General features: G+C 44.8%; 1 protein-coding gene across 1 annotated transcript; it reads right to left on the bottom strand.

Moving 5' to 3' along the window:
* Positions 1–967: 967 nt before the first annotated feature.
* UCHL1 (ubiquitin C-terminal hydrolase L1) lies at positions 968–5,894 on the bottom strand. The gene is made up of 9 exons (XM_050338451.1): positions 5,778–5,894; positions 5,665–5,676; positions 5,048–5,176; positions 4,003–4,153; positions 2,682–2,767; positions 2,559–2,606; positions 2,114–2,183; positions 1,691–1,749; positions 968–1,384 (listed from the first exon to the last, which is right to left on the bottom strand). The coding sequence occupies exons 1-9, from the start codon at positions 5,808–5,810 to the stop codon at positions 1,298–1,300; spliced, it is 675 nt and encodes a 224-aa protein (XP_050194408.1). The 5' UTR covers positions 5,811–5,894; the 3' UTR covers positions 968–1,297.
* Positions 5,895–13,098: the final 7,204 nt, after the last annotated feature.

Below are 13,098 nucleotides of genomic sequence, written 5' to 3'. Positions count from 1 at the left end.
TCTGCTAGCTTCAGCTGTGTAATAATTACTTATATGAGTAGTAACAAGGCCCAATACAAAGCAACTTCAGCCCACACACAGCTTTATTTACCCTTCAAAAGAGCCTGGATGCCAGAACAGCTTGCAGCATCCAGAGCACCAGCAGCCATCTAAGACTGTGCTACCCAGCACCACACAACATGGCTGGCAGGGACAGACTGCAACCTCATGCATTAGAATTAAGGGTTGAAGGGTGTTTTATCCCTTCTTGCAGCTACCTGAAGTATCATCAAGGAGCTGCAACAGCAGCAAACAGCAATTAGACTCAGTTAAAAGCAGTTTCCACAGGTCACAACTGAGGCCAAGGAATATATAATAAAGATTAAATCTCTTTCCCTTGAACCCAAAACTTCATCTTGCTTTTAGAAATTTGTGTAGTGTGGGTTTCTCCTTTTCACATCATTTTCTCTGGAAGAGACAGAGAAGTATAGCCTCTTTCAAGGTCTTTGTAAAAATCACAGGTTAGTAAGCATACTGGGTAGACAAGGATTTTTTCTGCATTTGCCAGCAGATTTGTTTTAGCTACAGATAGGGAGAATATCTGTTCTAATACTGTCTCCTATAAGGAAACACAGTATCAGCTGACTACAGACCACATCAAGGTGCCATTTGAGTGTTCATTTATCACACCTTACCCCACTAAAAATAAATGCATTTAAGGTGGCAGATTGCAGCTTAAGAGTTTCAAACTGGACATGAGGAAGAACTTTACTAGAACAGTAGTGCAGCACTGGAATACATTACACAGACTAGTGCATCTCTTCATCCTTGAAGTCTTTCAAGACCTAGAAAAATCAACTGTCCTGCTACCCTGAGGCCAACATTAACTTTTTGCTTAGAGGAGATCTTTCAGGGTCTTTAGAAAACAAGGTTTACAGAGAATGCCACACAACTCCTTTTAGAGAAAGTTAGTGATCACTTTAGTCCATTTATCCAGCAGAACATTTTATTCTCATCAAGGACAAGGAAATATCAACCAACAACTCAATTAACATGACACAGATCAAACAAGCCCTGTTAAGCATTTTCTACTTAACACGTGAAAAAAGAGTCTAAAGGTATCTGATGTGTCCAAACTGTTCACATTAAAACTTGAGCTCATCCTTTAGCATAAGCTCAGCTGATGTTGCTCTTGTGTATAGCAAAAGGTGGAAATAGTTACCAGAACAGCTGTGTTTAACAAGTACTGAAGCACTGGAGTTTAAACTGCATTTACTAGTGTGCTATTAGAATGTTTTCCTTGCATCTCTTCAGCATCTCAGGCAGACTTGCAGAAAGCCACAGCAGAAAAACGAACTTCTCCTTTTTCACGTTCTGTAAATTGTCTGCAGATCTTAGCAGAATCCTTAGGGATAAAAAAATGCAGCTGTTTAGGCTAAGAGAATGGACTTGCTATAGAGAATAAGTGATTGCAGTTCCTCTCTGAGTCCCACCAACTAAGTTACAAGGTCTTTATAGCACCAGCTGATAAATACATTTAATAGGTATCTAGCTCTGGGGGACAATATCTTTAGTAGTCGTAAATTTGGTAGATTTAAGAAACACAGACTTGTAGAGCAAGTAGGTACAGCCACTATACACCAAATGCACACTTCTCACCCTTTTATAGGCCTTGCTTTCAGGGAAACAAACAGGGAGGGAGAAGTCTTACCTTCAACAGCAAGTCATCCGAGCTTGTGCCATGATTTACAGGAAATGGCATACGGCCATCTGCGAAAGAAAGCCTTGTCATTCAGTGTACCTAGATTTTCATAATTTGCAGCACTGAGCACAGTGGCCCCAAACAAGTACACACATGATGATATGTATTTGGGAAGTCAGAACAAACTGTCAATACATAGTCTGAGATGGGGATTGAGTATTCTCAGCTCTACCGGCAAAGACATGCTCTACAAATGAATTCAGTGCAACCCACCATCCGTTAAAATCTTCAAGTGAAGGTACAAATTGTGTATTGGCTGTGAGAGCCTCAGCAAACAGTTTAAATAGTACATAGTATCTCGCCTGAGCCCCCCAACACTGCTGTGAATCCTGAAGTAGGCCCAGCCCAACTGCAGAGTTTGCAGGACCTTACCCAATTCGTACAGATGTCCATCCACATTGACAAACAGGATGAAGTGGAAGTTCACACTGTTGTCCTCAACCTTAGAAGATACCATTAGATACATTTGTTAGATTGAAGCTAGTACTGCAAACCCTCCTTGTGACTACAGAACAGAACAGACATCAACAACAAGGCAGTAGCAAGGGACTGAAAACCTAAGTTCAGCTGAAGAGGCGAGACCTCTACAAGGTCATGCACCAGAAATCCTAATGCAGAGTCACATTTTCAGACTGGGTCTGGACCCACATTTTCAATCCATATTTAAGGAAGAAACCCTGAACGAGTATTCATCCATGAGTCACTCATTTCTCTATCCTCATGAAATGTAACAGCCATCTGACAGACAAAAAAAGCTGTATTGCTCTACCATCTTTGTTAATCTCTTTCCCCAAGACTTTACACATTCACATCTTACCCGACATTGTCCTTCTTGTGCAACCGAATTGTGGACTTCTTGTATAGCCTTAAGAGAAAGCAGATACAGGTTACTACATCCTTAAGTGCTGGTAGCTGTCAGCAGTTTGCATAGCTTATATACCTTATTATTCGCAAAATGCTTAGCTCTCTCTTCAGGAGACAAATCAGCTGTTTCATCAAGAAACTTCTTCAGGGCAGACCCCTCATCTGCACGAGATAATAAAAAATCTTATTCAGTGTGTGTAAATCATCAGTCACAGTTGAGATGCAGCTCACAGTAATCAGTGCTTGTTGCACCAACTTTAAGTCATTGCATTCAGCCTATAACTATCTCCTACGCAAGCTTATCGTAACTAGTACTTGAAGTAAGCTATTTATCCAGAAGCTATTAGTAACAATTTACACAACTAGCACTTCAGGGTACTCTGCATGGTTGTCTTGAAAGTCACTTTCAAATGGGATGTAGCTTTTCCGATTTCCCCACTGCACATTTGGCAGAAGTGTTCAGTCCTGTTTTCAAGATATTCAAGCAAGGTGCCAGATATAATGACACGTAAGTGTCAAGTAACAGAATATAAGTAGATGAAATTGTCTCACTGCCTTCGAATGAAGGCAGCACTTGCTCATTACAGGCTTACTTTGGTTTTCCAGGACATAAATTAGTAGTGCAGTACAAATATGTACTAAGTCCTGGTCTTCTGTGAGAGATATGCTGCATCATTGCTTCACTTTCATCAAGACTGTGTTATTTCAGGGAATCTTTTCAAGAAGGAAAACTATGCTTAAAAGCTCACTATGCCTTCTGCATGTACCTTTTTTTTTTTTTTTTTTTTTTTAATAAGAAGAAGAAATCCCACACCACACAGAGGGTTCAAGTTCTCTTGGAATAATGATAGTCGTATTTTGCAGATCTCCAGTCTTTGAGCAACAAAGTAATCTTTTTCTATAGGAAGTAAACCATCAAAACTATTATCTCAGCAGGAAAAATCTACTTACAGACCCTTATCATCTCTACAACTTCTCCAGCAAAAAGAAAACATGTTTTAGACTGATTTACAGGCTACTCTGAGCACATCTATTTACATTAGACATAGGTGGCATGGAGAACTCCCCTCTCTTCAGTTGACATCGAGGCCCATGTCAACAACTACTTCCCAACACAGTACTTTCTGATTAGAGACAGACTTTGGTCAGTCCTACTATGTGCCCTTTTGTTTTTGCATTGCTCACTAGGACAATACCTCTGCAGCTACCAAACACAAGTCAGAGGTTGAGTCCACATGCTCCCCTCCAAGAGCTGAAAGACCCACTTACCAAGTGAAGCAGTACAGCATGCCTTAACTTGCCTTGAATGAAAGCCCCACGTCTCCCAATAGCCCACATGCACTCCATCTTCTGTCATAGAACTGGAAATTAAAGCATTTCAGAATATTCATACTCACCAAGCTTCACTTTGTCCTTGTTATTCGCAACTGCATGTATCAGACCAATTGTCCCACAGGAGTTACTGACTGTCTGCTTCAGGAAATACACCTTGGAACTGATTTCTTGGTCCTTTATTTTCTCAGTCTGTTGCTTCCTGAAGTTCTCATGCTGTAAACATGTAACTGTTTTAAGCATTTCATTACAGTCATATCTTTTTGTTGTGTAAACTACTGGTCAGATAAGTTGTGCAGGAGAATCAATACCAAGACTGGACAAAGACTTACTCAAAAAGTCATCTTTGTGGCACAGGTCCAGTAAGCACCATATATTTAAACTGGATTAAGGCCAACACTTAATGGACTACCTGCGTGACTCAGTCATATCCGAAGGCACTGTTTCTAGCCCTTCATCTGTTCTGTGCACTGGAAATTGCTTGGGGTTGGAAACCATAGAATGGATAGGCTCTTTGATATCATCCCTCAATTGCTTTGGTCCATTGAGCAAGACTACTGACATGTCTCTGCAATAGTCTGCCTTTGAATCTTCAGGTTACTTCCCTTCATGAGCCTCTTTCCATAACAATGTATAAACAACTAAGATCCATTAATACTGAAAGGTTCTAATCCTTCATTTAAAGAACCTGTTAAATATACTTTATTTCAAAGCCCATCTCCTGATTAACTTCCTTAGCATCAAGTGGACTGAATATATTAACCATATAGAAGTAATTTAGGCCTTTCTAGATCCAGTGAGTCAGCACGATAATGGAATTGCTGCTACTCATGCTCAAGATTGGTCATGTTTTTTCCTCAGTCTGATATCCAAAAGCAAAGTCACACAGGAGCATTGGGATGGAATAAGAGGCCTTGTTTTGTTGCTCAGTTCATTATAGTTCAGGCTATTTGGAGGCGGGGGCCATGCGGGGCACCGTCCACCTACAGCCCCCGTGCAAGCCCCATCCACGCCCAGTCATCTGATGCTTGGGAGGATGACACAGACACACTCCTGGCAGCAACCAGTGCCAGTCCCCCCGCCTTCTCCCGCGCGGGAGGGGACACCCACCTGCTCGGTGAGCGGGAACAGCAGCAGCAGCGCGCAGGCGGGGGTCGGCACGGCGCGCAGCGTCTCATCCTCGAAGCCCAGCACGTCCACAAAGCGCCAGCCGGGACCCACCCCGAGGCGGGACAGCACCTGCACAGGGCACAGAGAGCAGTGGCGCGGCCGCGACACCCCCGTCCCCGCCGCGCCGCGCCCGGTGACACAGCACAACGCGCGGCGCCCCCTGCCGAGGGCGCGGGATCAGCGCCGCTCCGCGGGTGCGGCCGCGCCCCGCGCAGCACCCAGCCCGGCAGGGGGAAGGATGGAGGCAGGACCCGCGGCACGCCCCATCCCGGCAAGGCGGGTGCCGAGGGATGGAAGCAGGCGCCGCTCCGCAGGTGCGGCCGCACCCCGGCAGTACGAGATGCCGAGGGATGGAAGCAGGCGCCGCTCCGCAGGTGCGGCCGCGCCCCGGCAGTACGAGATGCCGAGGCATGGAGGGAGGCGCCGCTCCGCAGGTGCGGCCGCGCCCCGCGCAGCGGTACCGCTCCGCGCAAGCAGGGCGGGCTGCCGAGGGATGGAGAAAGAAGGGGCGGCGCCCGCCCGCCCGCGGAGGTCCAGCGGCGGCGGCGGCAACTCACTTTGTTCAGCATCTGGAAGACAATGCGGGGGGAGAAGCGTGAGTGCCGGTGAGAGACGGCGCCCCGCCACCCGCCCCGCAACCCCAGCCCCGTCTCCACCGCCCCTCGCGCACCTCGGGGTTGATCTCCATCGGCTGCCAGGCCATGGCTGCAGGGGGCCGGGAAGAAGGCAGGCTGCGCCCCACGCACGACGATGTCCCCGCGGCAGTAGCGCTGCCGAGCCGCTGGCGACGCTGGGGCGCGGAGCCGCCCACCCGGCTCTTATATAGGGGCGGGCTGGCCCACTGCGCGCGGCCGCGGGGGGAGAGGGAGGAGCAGGGCACGGCCGGGGCGGGGGGCGCGGCGCGGAAGGCCCGCGGCGTGCGGGGCCGGGGGCAGCCCTGCCGGGGTGCGGGGGCCGGGGCACCTCCGAGGGAGCGGGGTGCGGCCGGCGGCGGGGGGACTCCGGCCCCCCGACGCTGATGTGGAGAAAGTGCTAGAAGCGGGCCGGCAGCGTGGGCAAGCAGCTGGCATCTCCCGGGGCAACAGGTTGCTCCTCCACCATCAGCCCTGCCCCTGAGCTCCGCTCATCCCGAAAGCCCATGTCTACCGTTATGTGCCTGACCGCTCCTGATCATTAGACCCTGATCTGAGTGTGTTGCATAAAGTATACAATGGTTTTGATGCTCAACAAAATCATTAAACACTTATTTTTAAATTTTCAGTACAATTATAAAACCATTATGAAAGTCTCCTGTCTGCTGATTGTATCTCTGCGGTTCGAAACAACCCCTGAACCAGTCCAGTGAAGCTGGTTAAAAAATAGTGAGCTTTTTATCTTTTATTCATGACCTGACAGTTTCTGCGCACAATATCTTTAGACTAGAACATGTCTGAACAAGGAAACAAAACCCACCTGCTCAAAATACTAGAAATCACGTGGACTCCAAACAGCCTTTCAGATTTTACTGGTAAACAGCCTGATGGGAGCCTTGTGGATAAGCGAGATGCTTCACAGTTGTCTTTCAAACAATGCAAATACTGAACAAAAGAGTCAGCTGAATGTCTGCAGTCTGTTTGGTTTTGATGACTTTCTTCCTTTGGTTTTCCACCCTGTTTCAGAATGATTTGGACCCCAGTGCAGCAAAATTTCTAAGCGCCTGCCTGATTTCAAGCACATTTAAATTAATTTTAGATCTATTGCACTGTAAGTTAGTGTGGAATCATTCACATCAAGTGGTTGTACACATACACTTTTGAACTGAGACTTCTTCATCAACATTACTCAGTTTACAATGAATTCCTTGGGAAAAACGCTTACAGTTTAATCTTTGAAATATGGCCATAGAAAACTCAAGATGTGATGTCACAGTTCTACCTGTAACGAGACTTAGTGGAAAAAAAAACACAAACAGGAGAGCAAGGAGGGGTTTATATTTTATGGCCAAAGATAGAATAAAGACAGGACAAAGCCCTGAGCAACCTGGGCTGATCTTGTAGCTGATCATGCGTTGAGCAGGTGGTTGGTCCAGAGATACGCTGAGAGCTGTCGCAACCTGAAATGTCCCATAATCCTGTGATTCAGTTTATTACAGTAAAGGGAAAAGCTGTACACATTGTTCAAACCCAAAGATTTTCAGGGAAGACAGGGGGAAGGTTCACAGTAAATTACAATATCATTTATTTCTTCTTTTCCCCTTTACTGTAACTGAAAACAGTTGTTGACACCTATAAGCAAGCTAAAAATGGTCTGAAATATTTCATATATATAGTATCTTTCACTATCTTTCCTTTTATGATCAACTCTTCACGCACTGTAAGATGCAAGGATACCAAAGGAACTTGAATGAACAGGTCTAATGCTAATGGTCCGTGATACATATGCAGGAGAGACGGCATGCAGCTCCTCTGAGAGGATGGCAAACAGTTGTGCAAGTGTAATTTCAGGCTCTGCATGCCATGAGCAGCACACAGGAAGTGAGGCGTGTTTCTATCGGAGAATCTGCCAAATCTATCAATATATTACTTTTAAAGTAAACAGCAAGTGTAACAATATGAAACTGCTAAACAACTGCTACTGTTGCATAAAGATGCCAGTCTCCAGAAAGTCACGTAAAAAGTGGGTGCTGGGTATTATGCAGTCCCCATGTACCTCCTTGCAAAGATGAAGTCTCTGGAACATCTTTCTTCAGAGCAGATAGGTGTACCCAGCACAGTTAACCTAATTCATTCCCACTACTACAATAAAATCAAAACTCACTTGAAAAAGTGACTTGTTTACATACTTGTTTACATACTTGTAAACTTTCTGCACTGTCCAAATGTAATAATAGTACTTGTGCTATTGAACACTGTGGATGGATAAAGGTTTTGCTCAGATGTTTAGTCTAGGAAGTGTGTACTGAGGAATCTTTGCTACATGTATGATCTTTTGGCAGATTTCTATCTCTTAGGTATAGGACTTGGTGTCAATACTTAACTTCTCACCATGTTCCAGTTGAAGGTTTACATAAGGAAGAACTAGAGCTATAGTTAAGGGCTGTTCCTCAGTTCAGAGGATCTCCTAATAAAAGCACCTATAACAAGCCGTGTGGTTAAGGAGGCAAAGCTGGCCTTAGACAATGCAGAGCTCCTGAAATGGAAGCTGAGGTTGTAAACTATTCTTCAGAATAATTTTCCTATTGTCCTGCCAAAATCCAATCCCTTAGGCACTCCAAGTCCACATCTTCTGCTGCAGTATCCACACCTGCCTAGCAAACACACTGAGCCTTTCTTAGCTTTCTTATAATGACTCACTTCCTAAAAGAAAGACTACAAACCCATTTCTGGAAAACTCCTTAATTCCCTACTCCTTACCTTCAAAACAAGCAATTATTGTCCATAGCTGGCTGGTATCAGCAGGATGCAGGTACATGGTGGTGCAGGTGCTGGAGCCACAGGAATCCATTACTGCACGTCACCGTTCTCCTGGTAACTGCCCATTTGCATTTACCCTATAGTGAGTGGAAAGTATTTGAGACAACTGTGCTGACTTGCTGTAAGTACCTGTGCTGGCTTGGCAGTAAATCCTGCCTGAGGTAAACCCTGAAGTTAGACAGCTCAGTTTTACCATAGCAGCGTGCTTGAGAGATGCTGCCTTACACAGAAATGCAGTGCCCTTGAAGGGTTGCTAGGACTACACCTGAGAAGGCGTGGTGACACGCTCCCTTTGGTGTGCCTCCTGCTGTGACAGTGTCCTTGGAGCTGTAAGCTTTGTGGCTCTCAACCCTAACACTAAAGGCAGCTCTGGGCTGAGCTTGTGGCCCAGATGAGAAAACTGTGGAGACAACAAAGGTGTCCCTGGAGCTGTAGGATTATGGCTCTCCAAATCCTAACCCTGTTTTTTTGTCACAGATCCAAACCACAGTATTATGACAGGTGCTATGGAGAAAACTAACTTCATCCCAGCCAGAACCCGTACACTGTGTCACAAAATACCAAACATAAAACATGACAAACAAATGTGAGTCCACTGTAGGGACAGTGGGTATCAGGGATCTGTATAAGGCAATAACATCCCCCCTTCTCTTCTCGTAAATTGTCTGGAGCACAGCAGCAATTCCTGCATGAAAGTGCCCCTACCTTTAATTAGAAAATTAGAGGGATCAATAGGCCAAGCAAGTGAGTGCTTTTATAGAAGGTCTGGGTCCATAAAAGATTTGAGCAGGAAGAGAGATGTGCTTGTTTCTGAATTGCAGCCATGTCAATTTAAATACTTATGTGAGGAGTCTTGGTAAGTTTTGATGATTCTGCAGCCCAGCATGTGAGGCAGTCTAAGTCTGGTCACACTCAGCACCTGGCTATCAGCAGCTGCTCTCTGGGTCTGTGGGCCAGGAGCTCTGGGCTGAGACATCTCAAATGTCAAGCAGGAGACTGGAAAATGAAAGAAATTCAAAGCAGTTCAGAGCTGAGTTGGGAATAGGGGAAAAAACCCCAATCTTTCTTTACTTCATGTAAGGATTGGAAGAGTTATGTTCTCATATTCCCTTGTCCACAAGAAGCATATGTTTTGGATAGGAGATGTAATAATTAAGGGCTGCTGAAGTGGAGACATGTTGAAGGATGTGAATTCAGGGTCTGACCTGTGATAGAGACCAGCTGGAAAGGGGTAACACAGAAGCAATGCAGTTAAAAGGGTCAGGCTGAGGAAAGGGGCTGCTCTGCCAAAGACTGACTTTGTGTGTATTGATCACTAGCAGTGAATCTGCAATTGCTCTGAACTACAGCCAAGTCCACCAGCTTGTAAAGAACAAGCTCTACAGAATGCAGTGACTCTGCTGGAAGTCCGTAGGTAGAAGTGTTAAACTGCTAAAATGTAGCTTTGAAGGTCTGACTTGAGAGTCTCAGTTCTGAAGAGTGTGGCCATGGTTTTCTTGATTTCTGATCTATCTGGCAGGATGCTCATGACTCTTCACTTCACTCCTCTGCAAAATCATGTCCACCCAAATGGTGTTGTGTCTATCAGAGGCACAGTGATAGCATGTTTTGTTTCACGGTAGAAGTAGGACAAACAGAGAGTGAATCCTTTCTCTTTTCACAAAGAAAGGCAGGCATTGTTGTCAAGGATGTCTTAGTTTCCAATGAAATGATATCCGTTTTTAAAGATATGAAAGCTTGCAAGGCTTGTCTTAATGGATAAGAAAGACATTATACTGGCACCTGGGCAATTGGCATGTGTTTCCTTCCCTCAAATGCTTCCTTTGGTGATGTTAGCAATCTGCACTTTTTACTCTCTAGGCAGGAAAAATCAATCTTTCTAGTCCTGTAGAAGAGAACAATCCCTCCTTCTTTCTTCTGCCTTTGTTTTATTGACTCAAGCATTCTTAGGATTAGTGCTTTTATCCAGAGAGGTAAAATATACATTTCAAGAGGACCTCATTCTGTGCAATGTTTTAGCATAATACATGTAATAGCTAATAATAATAAATTCTAATTTTGATTTAGTACTTGGATAATCTATGATAAGAACTTACATACTTACTTACATTTTCATTCACATCCAGTGAATGCTTTCCTCAGGTTAACAGGCACAAGACAAAACAAGATAAGCCGTGTGATTTAAACTACTGGTTGTGAGACTTAAATAGCAGCACTTGACTCTTGTAATACACTCTCTAGTACAACACTGTGCCTCTTCCCAAGCACTGTGTTGTGCCAGGCCATCCTGGGGTGACCCCAGTCTGTTTCTCCCCTGCAGACTTCAGTTTCTTCGGTCACAACTTAGCAAACCCTATCCTTAGACTTGCTTTTGAACACTCGACAGCTATACATAGCACCCAGAAAGCATTCTTCTCTGCTCTGGGACTGCTGGAAGAATTTACTGCTCATAGGCTGTTTCTTGTGTAAAAAAGTAACAGGCTGCTCCAAATCAGCTCAGGAGCACTAGCCACTCTTAAGCTGGAGGAGAGTATGGGGAGCGGGAGGGGAAAGACAGATGAGAAATGTCAGTCAGTTCAAAGGATATCAAGACAGTGACTGACTAGTACTTCTACAGCAGTAGAGATGTCGGGTCTATGGGGTGCTGAGGGAAAGCCACAGGCCATCTCCCAAATACCTCTTTATGCCACTGGTCTCCATTCTCAAGAATTAAAAAACCTTTTCAGGGAAATTACAGAATATATACCTTAGGGGGCTGTTGAGGAGGGATCTAACTTCTGGACCAATTCCATTGTCACCTGCAGTCTCTTTATGCGCTAGCATAGTTTTGTTGTTTCTTGAGGGATTGTGAAAAGCAAATGAAGAAATTGGCTTGCCTGCTGTGGGATGGAGAAGTGAAAGGTATGACTCTGCCAGAAGGACAAGGGCTTTTGTGCCTGTTGAAGAAAAAAAAGGTGTGGGGGGGGTTGGGCTTGCATGACAACAGAGGAACCTGTAGACAAGGACTCTGGTGTGAAGGGGGTTTCTGTGAAATCTTGTAACTCCTCCAATTCAGCAGAACAAGTCATCTTACAGTTTGTCCTGGACATCAGTTTATCTTCTTTTGGAGGGAAGGAAAAGGGGACCAGTAGTCATGAATAAGGATGGGCAGATGTTTTAAAAGGCATTCCTTCATTCTGTCTTTTATATGCAAATGGAGACCTTCAGCAGAATTTAAAGTAGTTTACACTTGAAATCAGTGAACAACAAAGCCACATCATAACAATAATTTTTTAAAAAAGTTTTTTAGCTAACTCAGTCACAGAATCCTGAAAGATCCTTTCTTTTTTTCCACATAACTGATGTGGTCTAGTATTCTTGCTGTACAAGTAGTCTTCTGGTCAAGTGTTTCCACCTGATTTTTATATATATATGTTTATCCACACCTATATAAATTCTGAAATAAGTCGTGCTCAGATCAGCATGCTCTCGAAAACCTCTACTTCCTTAATAAAATTGTCCTGGATAGTACAAGCTAACCTGAAATCCTCCACATCAACAAGGTCAAGCATATCACAATATTTACACTAGCTTGTGCCAAGGAATTTACTTCCTAATCTACATGTGCACACTCTTGAGAAGTGTTGGGATTTTGTTTTTAATTAGAGAAGTGCCCTGATGCAAAGCCTCAGCTGCAGATAATTTGTGAGAAGTTAAAGCACGGTTCTTCTGTTAGAGCTACTTCACCTGGGGAGTGATGCTGGCACAGAGCTGCTGCCAGTCCAGTGGGTGAAGCTGAGTGCCTGCAGTCCCTGGATTGCCCTGGGATCTGCCTGCCTATCTGGTCCCGTCCTGAAGTGGGCTGACTGTGGAGGACTGCATGGGAAAGACATTTTCTTCATCTGAGCCAGTGTCAAACTAACTCTTCTTCATCACTCCTAAGATCTGTGGCATATCCTAGCAACTACATATATGCAGTGTGCAGGTCTGGCAGGCTGGTGACTCATAGAGCAGCACAGATCTGACTCTTTCTCAGTGTGACCATGGTAGATAAAAAGCCTCACAGACCTACATTTGAGCTCCTCTTGCTTCTCTACTCTCTAACAGCACACAGAAGCATTAAATGGATCTCTTAATCATGCTAGCAGGTTGTGCTTTTTAGCCGCTGAGATCTCCAAAGTCTTTCCTGTACCAATTCCTGTGTTAATTACAAATTAACAGTAGCTATTCACTTGCACTTACAAGTCAAGGCTTTGACTTCAAAATGTGTAAGAATGAGAGGCTTAACCCCACATTAATAGCCACTTTCCAGAAGTGCATCTGGCATAACATAACCCTTCGGTTAAGTTATAATGCTGACACAAAGTGTTTTACACGTGGTGACCACCCAGTGTATTGCTAATGCAAAACAGTTGTACGTGCTGCTCTTACCAGCTGGGCGATGCAGCAGCGCAGGGGTCCAGCTGCTCTGACGCTGCTGGGGATGTCACTGGTGGAAGGTTATTAGTCTTGGCTCAACTGCAAGCAGTTGACATTAAAATTACAGTAAAACAAACCCAG

The sequence above is a fragment of the Myiozetetes cayanensis genome, unplaced genomic scaffold, assembly GCF_022539395.1.
Source record: "Myiozetetes cayanensis isolate MyiCay16 unplaced genomic scaffold, myiCay2020 scf7, whole genome shotgun sequence".
NCBI lineage: Eukaryota > Metazoa > Chordata > Aves > Passeriformes > Tyrannidae > Myiozetetes > Myiozetetes cayanensis.
This window is presented reverse-complemented; position numbering and strand designations above follow the sequence as displayed.

Bases quoted from the DNA above. Each gene is read 5' to 3' on its own strand.
- UCHL1 (XM_050338451.1), bottom strand. From the start codon at position 5,810: ATGGCCTGGCAGCCGATGGAGATCAACCCCGAG. The intron at 2,607-2,681 runs GTATATAAGCTA...CTTTCTCTTAAG, and splicing joins AGCATTTTGCGAATAATAAG to GCTATACAAGAAGTCCACAA. The intron at 1,750-2,113 runs GTAAGGTCCTGC...TTTCTTTCGCAG, and splicing joins TGGACATCTGTACGAATTGG to ATGGCCGTATGCCATTTCCT.